The sequence below is a fragment of the Ochotona princeps genome, chromosome 11 (genome assembly GCF_030435755.1).
Source record: "Ochotona princeps isolate mOchPri1 chromosome 11, mOchPri1.hap1, whole genome shotgun sequence".
Lineage (NCBI taxonomy): Eukaryota > Metazoa > Chordata > Mammalia > Lagomorpha > Ochotonidae > Ochotona > Ochotona princeps.
The window spans coordinates 9,228,483-9,245,064 of record NC_080842.1 but is presented as its reverse complement, the minus strand read 5'-3'; the positions used below and the strand labels follow the sequence as shown (position 1 = coordinate 9,245,064).

At 41.3% G+C, this 16,582-nt stretch overlaps 1 protein-coding gene across 1 annotated transcript in view; it reads left to right on the top strand.

Moving 5' to 3' along the window:
- The window catches only part of UNC5D (unc-5 netrin receptor D), a 543,052-nt gene that overhangs the window by 333,814 nt on the left and 192,656 nt on the right, over positions 1 to 16,582 (top strand). The window contains exon 3 of the mRNA XM_004592710.2: positions 8,208 to 8,351. Coding sequence (XP_004592767.1) covers positions 8,208 to 8,351 — 144 coding nt within the window. The remainder of the gene's footprint in view (positions 1 to 8,207; positions 8,352 to 16,582) is intronic.

Here is a 16,582-nt window from a genome sequence, read left to right as displayed (position 1 = left end):
CTGTAACCTTGATGGATTAAACTAAATCCCTTGTACTCTTTTATTTTTGTAAATAATTTTACGTTTTTATTAGAAAAGCAGATTTATAGAAAGAAGGCAAGAAAGAAAGATCATCTGCTTGCTGATTAAATCCCCAAATGCCTACTACATTTGGAGCTGAGTTGATCCAAAGCCAGAAGGCAGGAGCTTACTCCGTTTCTCCCACATAGGTGCAGGGCCTTCCTTTTGCAGGCCATAAGCAGGGAGCTGGATCGGGAAATAGAGCTGCAAGGACAGAAACCAGTGCCCATTTAGGATGCTGGCACTTGCAGGTCGAGGATTAGCCTGTTGAGCCGTAGTGATGACCCTAATGCCTTTTACTCATCTTTTTTTTTATTAGTTATTACCATTTTATAATACATTTCCACAGATCCTGGGATTTTCCTTACCCCCTTCCTGAGTTCCCTCTTCCCGCCCTCACTGAGTTCCCCTATATTATTACTATAGTCTAATCTTCATACACAGTCATATGTCTATCATTGTGAGAATGGACAATGGCAAAGAGTCCAGCACCATATTGTCAAGATATGATAAAGTTTCATTGGGAGTGCATCTTGCTCTGCAAGTAGAGATGCATACTGTAGTGTATCCATGATATGATATGATAGTCTCCATTACACAGTTACTATACATCCCCTTAAATGAAAAGCCACAAAGCAAAATCAACAATAGAAAGAAAAGAAGAAATTAAATAATGCCATGAAGTTAAATAACATGAATGACTAATGTGTCACTCAAGAATTGAAAAAGAAAATCAAGAACCTTCTTGAAGAAAATGATGCTACGGTATGATCCATGAGTCAAGAATTTAATGAGGAAGAAAGTGTTTTGAAGAGATGAAACTAAATAAAACCATGAGATACATTTTTCACTTATCTTTGTTGGTGAGATCTTTGTCTTCTGTAGGCAACAAATAGATGGGTTTGTTTTTTTTAATCCAGTCTACTAATCTACATTTGACTGATAAGATTAATCCATTTATATTCAGGGTTAACATGAATGGGTAGAAATTTGATCATGTCATTGTAGCAATGGGTTTTTCAATGATTTAGTTTTCAGTTATTTTACTGGGATGTTCTTCCCATTTGCCTTTGGTTTTGTTGGGTGCTATTCCTCTTCTCTGTCAAGAGAACATCTTTAAGTATCATTTGTAGGGCAGGTTTGGAAGAGGCAAATTCTTTTAAATTTTCTTCACTGTGGAAGATTTTTATTTCATTTTCAAAGACAAAGGAAAGCTTTGCTGGGTATGTTATCCTTAGAATCTGGAATATGTTGCTCCATTCTCTTCTTGGCTGTAGAGTTTCCAGTGAGAGGTCTCATGTGAGTTTAATTGGCATTTTTTTATATGTCAGTTGATTTTTCTCATGTGCACATTTAAGGGTCTTTTCCTTATGTTCGATTGAAGAGAGCTTGATTATCATGTGTTGTGGCGATGAGTGCTTTTGGTCAGCACTGTTTGTAGTTCTGTGCTGCTCCTGGATGTTGTTTCCCAATTCTTTGTCTAGATTAAGGAAATTTTCCCTTATTTCATTAGATACACCTTTATTCCCAGCTTCTCTTTCTGTACCTTCTGGAAATCCCATAACTCTTTTATTTGGCTTTTTAATAGTGTCTTTCAATTCTTGAATACATTTACTATATTGACCCAGCTCTGCTTCAAATTTTTCTTTATTTGCCTCTGGTGACGGGAAACGTCTTCCGATTCTGATATTCTTTCTTCTGCTTCATCCATCCTATTTTAGAGACTCTCCACAATACTTTTAATTTACTCTGCTCTGTTTTTAATTTCTGATATATCAGCTTTCATTTGATTCATTTCCTGTGTGACATGTTTTTTAAATTCCTTGAACTCCTGTATTTTGTGCATCTTGTTGTTGATAAAAAGCTTTGTAACAAATGTTTTGAATCCTGTATCCCCCATTTTCTTGATGTAGTCCTCATTTAACTCTGAGGTTGGCAAAAGACTTTTGCTCTTTTGCAGGCAAGTCTTCATTAATATTCATTGTGCATTTGTCCCTTCTTTTGCTCTTGGTCTTTGTACTTCTGGTTAGCAGATTCTCATTGGGGCAAGTGTCTAAGCTATATCACCCACAGATCTACAATTTGATTTTACTTACTGTGGTTGGTACACTGTTCTTTGTTTGCAGTCACTTGTGCCACTCCCTCCAGAGAGTTCCAGGGCGGGGTTCTTTTTTTATGACTTATTTATTTTTATTGCAAAGTCTGGGAGTAGGAGAGACAGAGAAGATCTTGCATCTGATGATTCACTCCCCAAGTGACTGCAATGGCGGTCCCACGCCGATCTGAAGCCAGGATCCAGGAACTTCCTCTGGGAGGACTGGATGGGAAGTGGAACTACTAGGATTAGAACCGGTACACATATAGGATCCCAGTGCATTCAAGATGAGGGCTTTAGCCGCTAGGTCACCACTTTGGGCCCAGGCTTGCATTCTTATTTTATACTTCCACCATGGTTTCCATAGCCCCAGCTCCTGGTTCACCACTCCTCCTGTGATCCAATACTGAGGCTGCACTATTTTCTGTATAACCGTTCTCCCACTTCCTGTTATAGCAATTTCCAGGATTATGGAGACACCAGGTGCCCTATATAACTAGATTGTTGTTGGTGCTGATCTTGCCAGAACCTGTTTGCTGTTAGGTCTGAGGACCACATGGACCTATTTTGACCTGTCAGATGCCAAAGTTGGTCTTATTTTCCATGTGTGACCAGTGCAATGCACTGAGCTCAGTGAGTTTGCTCCAAGTTCAGTACATGTGTAGCTCATTGTTGTCCCTGAAGTCTAAAAGACAAAATGTTGCCTGATGTGCCATGACTAGCGTTCTTGATCTGCTGACTACTTGGACTTATCTTGGGTGGAACATGTAGGATGCATCGTTGTTGCAATTCACTGAGCCAGAAAGGAGTTCACTCCTAGCTCAGTCCATACACTGTACTGTCCTATAGCCTTTGCCTGCCTATGCAAAATGGTGCTCAATTTGGCTCTATGGGGTGTAATGGGCTGTGAAATCTGCCTTGTTCCCTCACTGCCCATCTGGGACCTGATGCTCTGTCTCTACTCCTGGTCAAGTCAGATAGACCAGTGCCGGAGACCTGCTCTGGCTGTCTCGAGAGTTTGCAAAGGTTGAGTGGATTGGTGAGACAATAAGAAAAGTCAGATAAGACAGAGAAGCAGAGGAGGCATGGACCACTATGGCATGATGGTCATAATGAAAAACTCAGAAAAGTTGCCTTCTTTGTTTGTATACAAATCATCACAAGCTTTTCGACAACACCCAATTGTTTCATTTTTACTCCATTATAAAAGAATGATTACAAAATCAATCCTAAAAGACAATATTATTATTTTACTTCAGAGAAAATATTTTCAGTAAGCTATTACTCTTTCAAACCTGCAGTGACCTGGCTGAAGCCAGAAACTCCACTGTTGGCAGCACATGCACTTACATAGTGACAAGTGGTTTACTTATATTCAAAATCAATTTTCACTAAACATAAACTAATATTACTTAAAATATGAAGAGTATAGAATTAAAAGATCATAAATGAAAGAAATTTATAAAAGCATATAATATAGATGCTTTATTAAATCTTATAATCTATCATGCATTAATTACTACCACCTTCACCTAGTGCTGAGTCAATTGTTTTTTGTTCTTTTGCTAAAGGGCAGTGAAAAGGATCAGGGCAGCTCAGCCAATCTACAAACAGAGGGCCTTTGCGAGAAACTTCCTTTTATCTTTATAAACTGTTTTCTTTCCTTAAATATATGTGCCAGTATAAGGTAGAAATTTTAAGCCATTTTTGGGGGGTTCACATTTGTCTCCACTTAAAAGATGCCCCATATACTTTCTGCTTTCCTTGGTGAGAAACCAAAATGCGTCATATCATGTGTTGTAACAGTTTGAGGTGCATGGTAAACAAACTCTGTGTACCTCCATGATTGCCATCTGTTCCAAGATATTATCAAGCCATTTCTTAAGGAAAACATCATTTATATTAGGGTAAGCTACAGGACAAAGGTGGGTACATAACAGGATGTTTGGAGGCATTGTGGGCTCAATTGTACTATTGTATACTTTTACCTGTGTGTCATTGCCTTACGTCAGTAAAGATGTTTTTATCATAACATGATTGATCGATTTGAGGTTCTACCAGTTATAGGAATCACTTCATATTAGCAGAAAAACAACACCCTCAGGAGAAGTCTATGAAATATCAGAGAGGTGACTGAGTGTCCATACAATGGGGTGAGGCAGCAATGAGGTGACTAGAGACATTCTGCCGGGCCTTGCCACATGACCAGAAACTCCTCGTAGCCTTGCTAATCGAGGAGCAGCGCTCGTCACAGACCCATGCCATCCTACCCAACTGCATGGCTTCCCACAGACCAGCAGGATGGGCAGTTCTCTGTCTGGGTTCACTGCCTGAGCTCCCTGTAGGCGTCGCTTCCAATCTTGTTGCTGGTGGAGTTCCAGTGTAGTTCAGATTGCCGCTAGCTGAATGCCCATGGCATATCAGTCCCTGCAACACCACAGTGTTGAGTCTGCTGCTTTCCTGTGTTGGTCAGTCTCCAGGTGTCTCTGCTGTCGTTCTGTCCTCTTCTATTTCCTGGAATGTGCCCTCTCTGCTTCACACTGGCTAATGTTTCTCTGTTTAAACGTGTCCTTACTCTGTTTCACCATCTTGATTCTAATCCCTTGTACTTGTAAAACATCATCATTGGGACCATTCTGGTATAGTGGGTAAAGTCATTATCTGTGATGCTGACATCCCATTGGCACTGGTTCTTGTCCCAGCTGCTCCATTTGCAATCCAACTCCCTATTAATGGTCTTGGAAAAGCAACAGAAAATGGCCAAAGTGTTTGATTCCCTGTCACCCACATGGGAGACCTGTATGAAATGCTTTCTTGTTCTGACTTTCAAATAAATTAATAAATCTTGTACAAAATGGTACCAAGAGTAAATCATAGCAGTTTTAAGTTTGGGTGGAAACACCCTGCTTTATGATCACAGTAATCTTGAACCACTCAGAAAGGAGGTTTGTCTTCATTTCCATCCTCTTAGATGATGGCTGAGATTTTTTAATAAGGTTTGCTCATTTATTCAGATGTCTGAGTTCAAAAAAGAGGGAGGGAGAGATGAAGACAGAATTTTTTCATCTACTAGTTCACTCCCTAGATGGTTGCAGTAGCCAGGACTTAGCTGGACCAAAGTCAGGAGTTTCATTTGGATCTCTCCCATGGATAGCAGAGGGCCAAGCACTTGGGTTATTGTCTGCTCTATTCCAAGACCGTTATTGGGGAGATGGTTTTCAACTGGAACAACTGGGACATGAACTGGCATCTGTTGGAGATGCTGGCATAACAGGTGCTGGCTTTACCTGCTCGACCACAATGCCCTAAGAAATTCTTTTGGATGGAGGCACTTTGGCCTTTCAAACTGATGGGATGTGGATGTGTCTTTGGTGAGACCTGTGTCCCAGGGGTACTTTGTTTTTTGTCTCATTTGTCTCCTGCTCTTACAACAGGGGAGCTCTGTGTGTAACAGGTGTTCCAGTGCTGCATCAGTGCACTGATGGAGTGTTCTGGTTTCTCCCTTTTACTCAAAATAGACCATCCACCACATAGAGCTTGAGGAACAGAAAACACTTTTTAAAATTCTTATATTCCATTTGCATGATAAGCTTTGTCTCCACATTCTCACTCCTGCTTTCCCCTGGTAACCTTTAATTTCTAGCATAAGTACTTCCTTCTACCCTAATAAGTTTTTTCTTTTAATCTTACTCCCTGTTCCCTTTTTTGTGATGCTCTCCTTTCTCCTCCCACCTTTTGCTTTTCCTTGCCCTTGTCCTCCCACTCATATATCTTGTTTAAGTGCAAGGAAAGGGAGCAAGCAGCAACTAGAAGAACAACAACATCAGCTGATTTCTTCCTCTCTGTGAGAGTCTGCTTTCCGTTGTCTTACCTCCCTGCGAAAGAAAATGCAGTTCTTTGAGAATTATCAACCGTGATCACGATAGCTTTTCTGTATGTGGCTACTGCCTACACATTTAGAAAGTATTCCCCAAATTATGCATGGTTATTTCATTGGCATGGCTCTCTCTCATCCCACACTGTACATAACGTGTTGTCGACTGGTAGTCAGGACTCTTTCCCCACTGTGACTAATCCTCCACCCCCATTTATCCTTAAATTTTGCCATCACCCTAGACACCATTACATCACGTCTTCCTCCATTGAGAGTCCATGGTTCATTTTGGTTATATGAATGTTTCTGTCCTTTAAACTCTTCTTGATTTTTTTTTAACAGTAAAACTTGAAACTTGATTTTCTCTGAATATTCCAAGTGCTATACTTAGTCCTTCAGTTAACATTGTGTGGTACCAAACCTACAGGGTCAGAATTGATTTTGTGTAGGGATTCGTGAGTGTCCAGCTGGTTTTTGTGTATGGCAGAACTGGGTTCAAACTCCTGATCCTTTATTGCCAAACTCTGTGACTGTGGTCTGGGAACTCAGCCTTTCTAAAGCTTACGGTAGGTGGCAGAAATGTAACACATGAAACAGTCCAGAGCTTATCAGGTAAGTGGCATTCAAGAGGAGGAGTCTCTTGTTATGCCTTGCTGCCTACCCTAGACCAGCCACATCCTCATGGAATATTGGCAGATGAAGGCGGGTGCTGATTGGGAAGGCTCCTGTCCTTTTTGTGATGAGACAGCTGGTCTGTCTCCTGTGGGTGTGGCGGCGCAGTGCCCGTTTCCTCCCAGGTTCTCCGTAGAAGGTGACTGTTCCTCCAGAGAAAGGCTGTCTTCCATCAAAAGTACAGCTGAGTGACCACACCCAGTTAGAAAAGTCAACTCAGGGGCCTGGCACGGTAGCCTAGCAGATAAAATCCTCACGTTGCACATGCCAGGATCACCTATGGGCACTGGTAATCCTGGTGGCCCTGCTTTTCATCAAACTGTCCTGCTTGTGATCTGGGAAAGCAGTCAAGAATGGTCCAAAGCCTTGAGACCCTGCACCCATGTGGAAGACCTGGAAGAGACTCCTGGCTCCTGGCTTTAGATCAGCACAGCTCCAGCTGTTGTGCCTGCTTGGGGAGTGAATCAATGAATGAAAGATCTTCCTCTCTTTTTCTTCTCCTCCTCCCTGTACATCTGCCTTTCCAATAAAAATAAAAAGCAAATCTTAAAGAGAAAAGCCAAATCAGTTTTCTAGAAGTTGGAAGGAGAATACACAATAATGACTAAAAGAAGCTGTGAGATTGAGATGTGGCAAGTGTTTGTCCTAGTGCTTACTACCTATCAAAGTACTTGGAAATCTGGCTGTACTTCTGACTAGCTTTCTACTAATGAGGACCCTTGGAAGCAGCAGAGATGGTTTATGTGCTTGGGTCCTTGCAACCCACATGGCAGACCTGGATTGAATTGCTAGCTTCCTGCTTTGGAGTGATTCAGTCATGGTTTCTATGGTGTTTGCAGAGTGGCCCAGGGCAAGGGAGCTTGCTAAGTTTCTAAGGTCTTGCTGCTTCTATCTCAGTTTACAGATGTAGCCCTAGCTCTGCCTTCCATAAACAAAACCTTTCTTTTGTCACCTATTTCCACCAGTGAAATGGGAGCCTCTCTGCACTGATGACCTCCCAGTGATGCCCACCCTTCCCTTTGGGCTGCACTGGCTTTGTAGTCCTCAAGGCTCCACAGCTGATGTATTCTTAACCTGCACGCCCTGTTTTGCATGGGTGCACCAGCCTCTACATGCCATCCTCTGCGCATTCACTATTCTCCCTCTTCTAAGCCCCATCCCCTCCTGGCTTCCCAAGCCAGTGCTCTTTGTGCTAGTTGTTCAGAAGCCTCTGCAGCTTCCTCACTGTAGGTTTTTCCACAGACACCATGTCAGGGTACGCTGGGAACTCCTCAACTGCATTGGAGCCGCATTGGTTGACAGCGCTTTACAATTGTGCGTCCCAGCCTGCTCAGTTGTTGGAATTTAATTAGAAGTCGTATATTCTTGTCAAAGTAATTAAAACCATGCCTTGATTAAACAAAGACTTGTTTAATTAAAAAGCAAAGGTTTGGCTAACCTTAACTTTCTGTTGGAGGGATGCAGTGGCCTCTGCTGATGTTTTTTCTTCTCTGTCTCCGTCTTCAGGCTTGAAGGTACGGGAAGTGTTCATCAACGTCACCAGGCAGCAGGTGGAGGACTTCCATGGGCCTGAGGACTACTGGTGCCAGTGTGTGGCCTGGAGCCACCTGGGCACCTCCAAGAGCAGGAAGGCCTCAGTACGCATAGCCTGTAAGTACAGGGGGCATGAAATTGTCCTAGGAGAACATGGAGAGGGGTTAAATAAAGCTCGCTGGGGCATTGGAGATGTCAGGAGCTTCTGCAGCACAAAGCTTAGATCACAAGAGACCCTGAACTTATCTCTAAAAATATATTTAGGTCCCTGATAATTCCCTGCAGAATACAGTCAGCCCTTAAGTTTGACTCAGACCCTGGCTAGATTTTTAGAATGCACACATCTCAGCCAGGCTAGGAAGGACTGTTAGCAAGAGAGAAACCCACACACACAGGGACTCTAGAAAATGACTCTTGATTGTGCATGACAGTGTATCTGTGTGAAGAAGGCATTAGAGACGGTAAGGGATATTGTTGAGCTTTATTTGGAAGGCAGATTTTACAGAGAAGGAGAGATCTTCCATCTGTCGGTTCACTTTCCAAATGGCCACGATGGCCAAGCTGAGCTGATCCGAAGCTGAAGCACTTCTTGCATGTCTCCTATGTGGATTCAGTGCCCCTGCGTCCTTGGGCCATTCTCAGTTGCTTTACCAGTTCATAAGCAGAAAGTGGGGTCAGAACTAGAGCAGCTGGGACATGAACTGGCACCCATATGGGATGCCAGCACCAGAAGGCAAAGGATTAACTTGTGCCACTGCACCAGCTCCAACAGTAAGGAATTTTTACAGTTGCCTGTTGAATCTCTTCTCTTACAATCTTAAAATGTGGAACTGGGTTTTAAAACTGTGCTTGTTTGACCAAAGTAGAACTAAACCACACATACATGAAAAATAGTAAAAAAAAAAAAAAAAAAAAAAAGGTGGGGGGAGGGGAAGAAAGAAAATGGCTTGCCTTGAGGGTCCACAATTTTTAATTGTAATTTATAATTCAGCATCAATATTTTTGTAACATAGAAAAAGATTTATAAATACCCCAACCTCTGCAATATCTTCAAACTACTGAACCTGCATATCCCACCTTCACAGAACCCCATAAATGTTGCTTTGTGTGCCCAGAAGTGTAAAAAAGAAAAGAAAAAACCTCCAGAAACTGTACCATGAGGGCTAAAGAAGGTTATTGTTGTTTTATTCAAATACTGCCTTTAGAGAAGGGCATAAACAATACAGGACAAGAGGGATTTATTTGAAGACTCTTAGAATTCTTCACAGATGCCGATGGCTGAGGGTTTAAGGAGAGGAATGCATTTGTGATTTGCGGAAACATTTATGTTGCTTGGGAAATGAAATCTTCATTTTAAAATACACATTTCACCTGCTCTGTACTTGGAGTCAGGGGCAGGAAGTGGGGTAAGCAGCTGAATCCGTCCTGAACATTGCCTGAGCAATAATAGACAATAATAGGGAAAGGTGGTCACCTGGTAAACTGAGCAGCTTGAGAAATAGTTTTCTCTGTGGTTCCTTAGTGATTTTTAGCCAACAAATACTTTACGACTTTAATGTAACAGGTCAGGTGAAAGAGGTGGGGAGGATGTTTGCATTTGTTTTCCGTTTAACATGGGCAAGTGTGTGCCCCCTGCCTGATTATGATCAGACCAGCCTAGGCATCTGAGCCTGATCATGCCAAAGCGGTGTGGGCCGGTTTCTCTGCAAGGTCAGACAAGGTGCCGGCAGGGATTCCAACACAGATTTGCTCCACTGTTGCTTCTGCTTCTCCATTCGCTCTGTTTCCTGAGGCCCGTATCACCTAGCCTGTGACCTGCCACCTCTAACATGTCAGTGATGTTTCTAACTCCCGTCCGTCCCATGCGCATGCTATCTCGCATCATTCCTGAAGGATTGTTGCCTGCTGGAATCCTCCAGAGGCTTTCCTAGGCAGAGGGAAAACTTTGTGTTCCTTTACCAAGTTTTACAAAGAATGGCTCAAGCTCATCCTTATCCACCTGCCATAACCTTTGATCGTACACAAGTACCAGTCATCCTTCTGCATGCTTTGCAGTTCTGCACATGGCCCCTTGCTGTCTGACAGGTGTCGTTACTTCTGCCCTCTCTGGACTCACGCACGTCTGACATGATAGTTAAGTACTCGGACTCAAGTGTATCTGTTCCCCGTGTCAGCTTCACTGCTTTAGAGCTGTGTGGTAGTGGACAAGTTATTTCATCTCCCCGTGTCTTAGTGTCTTCGTCAATAAAGAAAGGTGCCTCCTTCAAGAATTATGGTGAGTACTAGAGGTATTGAAACTGCACGGTGTATAAAACTGTGCCTGGCACAATGCTGGTGCTGCTTGTTCTGTGTATAATGGATGTAGTTGTCTCCTAACACACCAGCATCTTTCACCTGTAGGTGTGTTCATCCCTACTGAAGCTAATGAAATGAAGTTAAAAGTTTACTACCTTATTAATATCTCATCAACTTATGGCTATATGGACTGTTGAGAAAAAATCAGAAAATCAGCCTTACCTATCCTGCTCTCCCAGACATGAGACAAAGAATGTTAAAAATAGAGAATACTTTTCCTAGGACTTCCTTTCTTTTTAGAGTCATAAAATACTTTCAAAGAAATAATCTCACAAATCTCTTCAGAGAGCAAAGAACTCATTTTGTCATTCTTGCATGGGATATGCACATATAGACACAATTTTTCCCAGGGGGGAGGAAAAATCAGAATCTCATTAAAGTATCTGCTATGCAGTTCAGTTAATGTAATTTCTAATAATGTTTGCAATATATTTTTAATTTCTTTCCACGAGGCAAGTGAAATATTCCTTCATTTATTTGAAATTATTTATGCAAGCCAAGACATGATTTGTCATTAAATATCGCATTTGACTCTGGGACCAGTATACATTAAAATGTAAATTGAAATTTAACTAGTCTAAGACATCAAAAGGAGGGGGCCAAAGCCTTCAGGACTTTTCATGGAAATTTTTCATATTGGCTTTTCAGGAGGGAAAAAGCCTTGGTTAAAAAAAAAAATGACTTTCATGTTTGATTGGGATAGGAAAGCTTTCTATTTGCTGTTTGTAAACACTTCCTGGCAAATAACCCACTGCACATGAGGTTAGTCTTTAGTCGCAGCAAGTGAAAAGCCAAATTGGATGGAACTATCATTGTTCTTTTTTGTTGTTGTTTGTGTTTCTAAGACTGATTTTTGAAGTACTAGAGATGCCTTAATGAGTTAAATGAGGATTTTGATAGATGAATGTAGCTTATGAATCCAGTGAGAATCATCTAGAGGCGGCTTTGCAAAATTGGTATCATTTTATATTATTCATTAAACTGTTGTAATTTAACATTACAGCTCCTTAAGCTTCCCACATTTAACCTATGATCCACTTCCAAGTTTAAGTTTTAAAACTGCAGTGAGCAGAAGCACTAATGGCAGCTAAGGGGTTGATTTAGGATAGTGTGTCTTGATGTGGTCACGTAGGCGGAACTCTGCTGGAGTAGAAGAAAGCTCACAGGGATGGCATAACTTTGAGATCGTTCGGTTTTGAAGGGATACATTTTATTTATATTCTATGACCCATGGGTTTATCTTGCATAATTCATGTACTTGAAATGAACCTAGCTGGGTTATTAATTAAATACTGGTGTCCAGGCTTCCACTAATAATTCTGATTAAGACCCTAGTTGAAGAGCCTAGAAGGCTGTGTTTCTATCAAATTATCTAGGTGGTCCTATGCTCAGGGGACACCTTTGGGCTGTCTTGCACAGGAATTGTGTTTCTTAAACATTAGCATGCATGCAAATCAGCTAGGATCCTGTTAACCTACTCAAGCAGTGAATCTGTTAAAATGATTCAGTAGGTCTGGTCTAAGGTCTGAGATTTTATATTTACAGTGCGATCCCTGGATGCTGTTGCTACAAGCTAGTCTGTAACCATAATTTTGAATGATAAAACTCTAAAATACCTGTATGCAGTACCATTTGGGGAATGTTGATTTAGTCCATTTACCCAACTTATTTACTTAACACGAGAATAGGTGACCTTCCAGAATCTGAAGTGACTTGATCTAAGGTATTATTGATGGGATCAGACTGTGTTACTTTCTCACTGTATAGTACCATACCCCACCCATCCCACCCCAGCATGGCTTTGAGTACTTTTGCTGACTGTGGCGGATATAATTTCTTCTGTTGTTGAGAACATTGCATTTCTTCTAACAGTTAAGTTACAGTGTGCGACACACACACACACACACACACACACACGCACGCATTGTTTTCAGAGCCAAAGTGCCTGTTACCATAAACTGTTGTTTTTTTTCCCCATAAAGATTCCACACTGTGTCAGGGAGATACCGGATGCCCATCCAACTGCCTGGGGCTGGAAATAGCTGAGGCCTAGTTTCAAAAGTGGTTTTACAAAGGGGAAAATAAATAAATAAAGCCAGCCCACACCTCCCTTCAACAAAGCTGGCAAGCACCAGTCTCTAGGGAACGACTCCCACAGGCCCTCTCATTTGTTCAGTTCAGTCGGGCTGGAGGTGGATGGGCACGCAGCAGCATCTGTCACTGCTGGGGCTGGATGATTTTCAAAAACCAGGAATATTCTATTACTTGCTATAGTTTCTTTACACAGAAGAACATTTGGCTGTATAGTCCTTTCTCTTCCTTTTTTTTTTCCTGTTCTTCATCTGCTTATAAGATGTGCCTCTCTCATTAGCCCTTAGGAAGTCAAATCCTACCTGACACTTGGGACTTACCTCCAATGCCACAGTTGAAACTAGGAAAGTAAAGGTATAAGAAAGGAAACATTAGTTGCTTAGCATCATGCCTAATAGTCACATAGGAGAAAACACAGTGGGAAATGATGATTTTCTTGATATTTTTTTTATGTATCAGATGTGATATGTGCTGATTCTAATTTACATGGGCTATCCATTTGAGACATCCCCTAAAATATCTTTGCAGTTCAGCCAAGAAAGAAGAATTTGAAGACAGTCTTGTTTCAAAGCCATCATGCTCTCAATTTGCTTTTATAACCACGTCGTAAAAACAGTAGGTTTTGTCCGTCTGCTTTTGGAGGGGTCTCTGTTTTTCTTTTTAAATCATGAGAGAGAGAGAGATCCAACTGAAGCTTGATTACAATTCTCAGCTGCATGGCTTCATTAAATAATTTCAGCTCCTAAGAGTTGTCATTGTCCCCTGCCTCCAGACTGCAAGATTAAATGTAAGAGTAAATACAGGCCCATCTGCCTGGCATTAGCTTCATCCAAACCTGCATTTCCAGTCTTATTTCCCATGACATCTGCAAAACAGTCTGTACTTCCCCTGAGTGACATGACTGAGAAGCCTTGATTCTGGACATGGCATGCACTTTTCCATTCCGTAATTTGCCTGTATTCTTCCTCTCTGGGGTCCACATACAGCCCCATCTCTTTCATTTGGGCAAGTTTCCATCTAATTCCCATGGGCAAGGCATGCCTCCTTTACAAAACCTAGCTTAGCAAGTTATTTAACACATGTTGATCTGGCCAGCCTCCCATTGACTAAGCCATTGAAATCTCTCTATGCCCAACTTCAAAATTCCATAAATTCGACATGTTTGTCCTAGAGTTTTCCCTGCATTTGTTTAATACATCTTGTACCATATTTAGTACAATTTGAAGTTATTTGTGTGTTTATTTCACTTGTCAAATGATGACCTACTTTAAGACTCAGCCTGTATTGCTTGCATTGTCTTGACTTCAGAGCCTAGAGCAGAACCTCATATTTCACCTTCCTGGCACAAATGATGATTGTGTTTGAAGCTGCCCTACCCATTCTATGCGAAAGGGCATTTGTTAGCTGCATGGCATATGCCACACTACTAACAAGACACCTGGCTTCTTAGCAAATTTGTGTTTCACAAAGACACTCATGTGGGAATAATCTTTGTTCTTCCTTGTTTCCTAACTACCTGTGGTACTCTGAAGAAGTCAACAGGGAAATGTGAGTAATGAAGCATTCTAGCCACTTGATTCTATGACGTGCATTACATGGCTTGGGAAATCATTTGGTATTGCTCCTTTCCTCCCTTAACAGACCATTAACCATATTCCTAGCATTATAGAAACCAATGCTCAAGATGTCCTTATTTAGGACATATCTCAAAAGTTGAAATCTCCTTCCCTAAGCCGAGGAAGAAAGTCGAGAGACAGTATATGTGTCCTCACCTCTCATGTAAATAAATGTATTAGGAAGACCATGACGAGATAGCAGAGTGAGTCCTGAACAAAAATTGTGTGTTGCATCAAAGCACCGTGTCAGGGAAGGAAACGAGTGCTGAGGCAGGCCGCAATCCTTCAGTAGTGAATGCACCCGAGTGTTGTGGCATTCACCTGGAGGTATGGCACACAGGTGTAATATTCTAACTGAACTCTGCTTATGGCTGACCTATTTACATAAAAATGGCACACAGGTTGGGTGCGGTAACTTTTGGGACCCATTGCAAAATGAAGATGAAAGACCTTTTAAAAAGAAGACTATCGCACTGTTAGCAGCGAATTGTTAAATCAAGTATGTGGTGCTGTAAAACCATGCAGGTCACATACCTTGGAAGTGAGTCACTTCTGAGAAATCACTGTACATCACTAACAGTTATAAAGGAAGGAGATAATCAGCCTAGAAAACTTTGGAACACATTCAAACTCTGTCTTGCAGGAGTAGGAACATCCTTCTCCTAGGCCATAAGCAACATAACGGAAGTTAGAAATTTCAGTGGCATGTATGGGCTTGAGCTATAACCAGAAATACCCAGCGATGGAGCATTCCCTGTATGGCTGTAACACCCTGTAAACTGAATACAAGCAAGCCATGCACTTCAGAAAGTTTATGGAACAATGAAATTGAAAGGTGCTTATTTTATTCTGCAAGTACTTGGGAACGTTGCCTATGAGATATCGTCATGCTCATAGAAAATGCAAGTTATGGAAAATTGCTTGGGTTTCAATTTCATTGACATTATCATGAGCATGACTGAGTTTTGGAGGGAGGTTGATTTTATTTTGAGAAGCAGAGCGGCAGAATGCTCCTGTCCATGACTTCATTTCCCAACTGCTCTCAGTGGTTGCAGCTGAATGAGGCTTAAAGTAGAGTTCCACATTGGTAGTATGGATCCAACTACCGTTGTTATCCCTTGCTGCCTTCCAAAGGGCATAGCATCAGGAAGCTGGGATTAAGAGCAGAGATGCAGTCACTCCCATTTGGAAAATGTACATCTTAAAGGCTTAACTTAAGGTCAGAGATCTGCTCCTAAACAGCCTCTAATTCCGTTTCTCCATGAGTGTTTGAAGTGTCCTTTTCTAGGTTTCTTTAAGTGCTCTCTGTGTGTAGGACACTGCTGGGGTGTTTTTGGACATAAGAAGTCACAAAGCAGACACAACGTATCTTTCGGAAGCACCTGCTGTATTCCCCTCTGGGCCATTAAAGTAAATATTAGTATAAAATGGAGTAGAAGGCAAAATTTGCATGATTTGGGGAGCTGCATCATGAAACATAGAAGTCACTTTGTACATGTCACATCTTTTTAAGCTCTACTGGTGGTTGGCCTGAGGATATGTTTCCTTCCATGCTTTGGGACATTTTAGTTTTAAAAAATGAGGGGAATGCTGGGCTACAAGTCTGTGGTTACATGAACAGAATAGAATGATTTGTACAGAAGGTATATACATTATGCTACTTATGTGTGTGTGTGTGTGTATATATATATATATATATATATATATATATAGTCAAAAACACCAACATTAATGTTGGGGAGCACTAACACATAAGTGCATTCCTTTGCAACATATCTTCCTGAAGATGGCAAAGAGAAAGTTTCTACAAACAATATTCCTCATGTTGTTTGATGCCAGCTGTTATTTTACCTGGTGTATTTTACAGGAATGTGGCCATCACCATTTTAGGAAATCATAGTTTCATTTAGTGTGTCATTCCAATTTTTTTTAAAAAAGTAAAATTGTATTGGGGAGTGGATATAGATTTTATTTCAGTTCATCTCATTTTCATTTCCTAGTAAGGAAATCAGAAAATACAAAGAACTGATAGGCACAATGAATGGTAGTCTTTTTCAGTCATTAAGGGCGCTGAACCCAGTGATTACTTACCTGGGTTGCAAATCCTTGCAGTGTGGTATGTAAAGACAAGAAGGTATCTTCCAGAAATTGGCTAAGCAGCAATGGAATGCTAACTATAGGCTTAAAGTGTCAGGAATTCATGAATAATGAACTACCTAGCTTGTTCCAGGCAACACGATAATCAATAGATTGCTGTCCGTTTCTTTCAAGAACATGTAGTCTAAT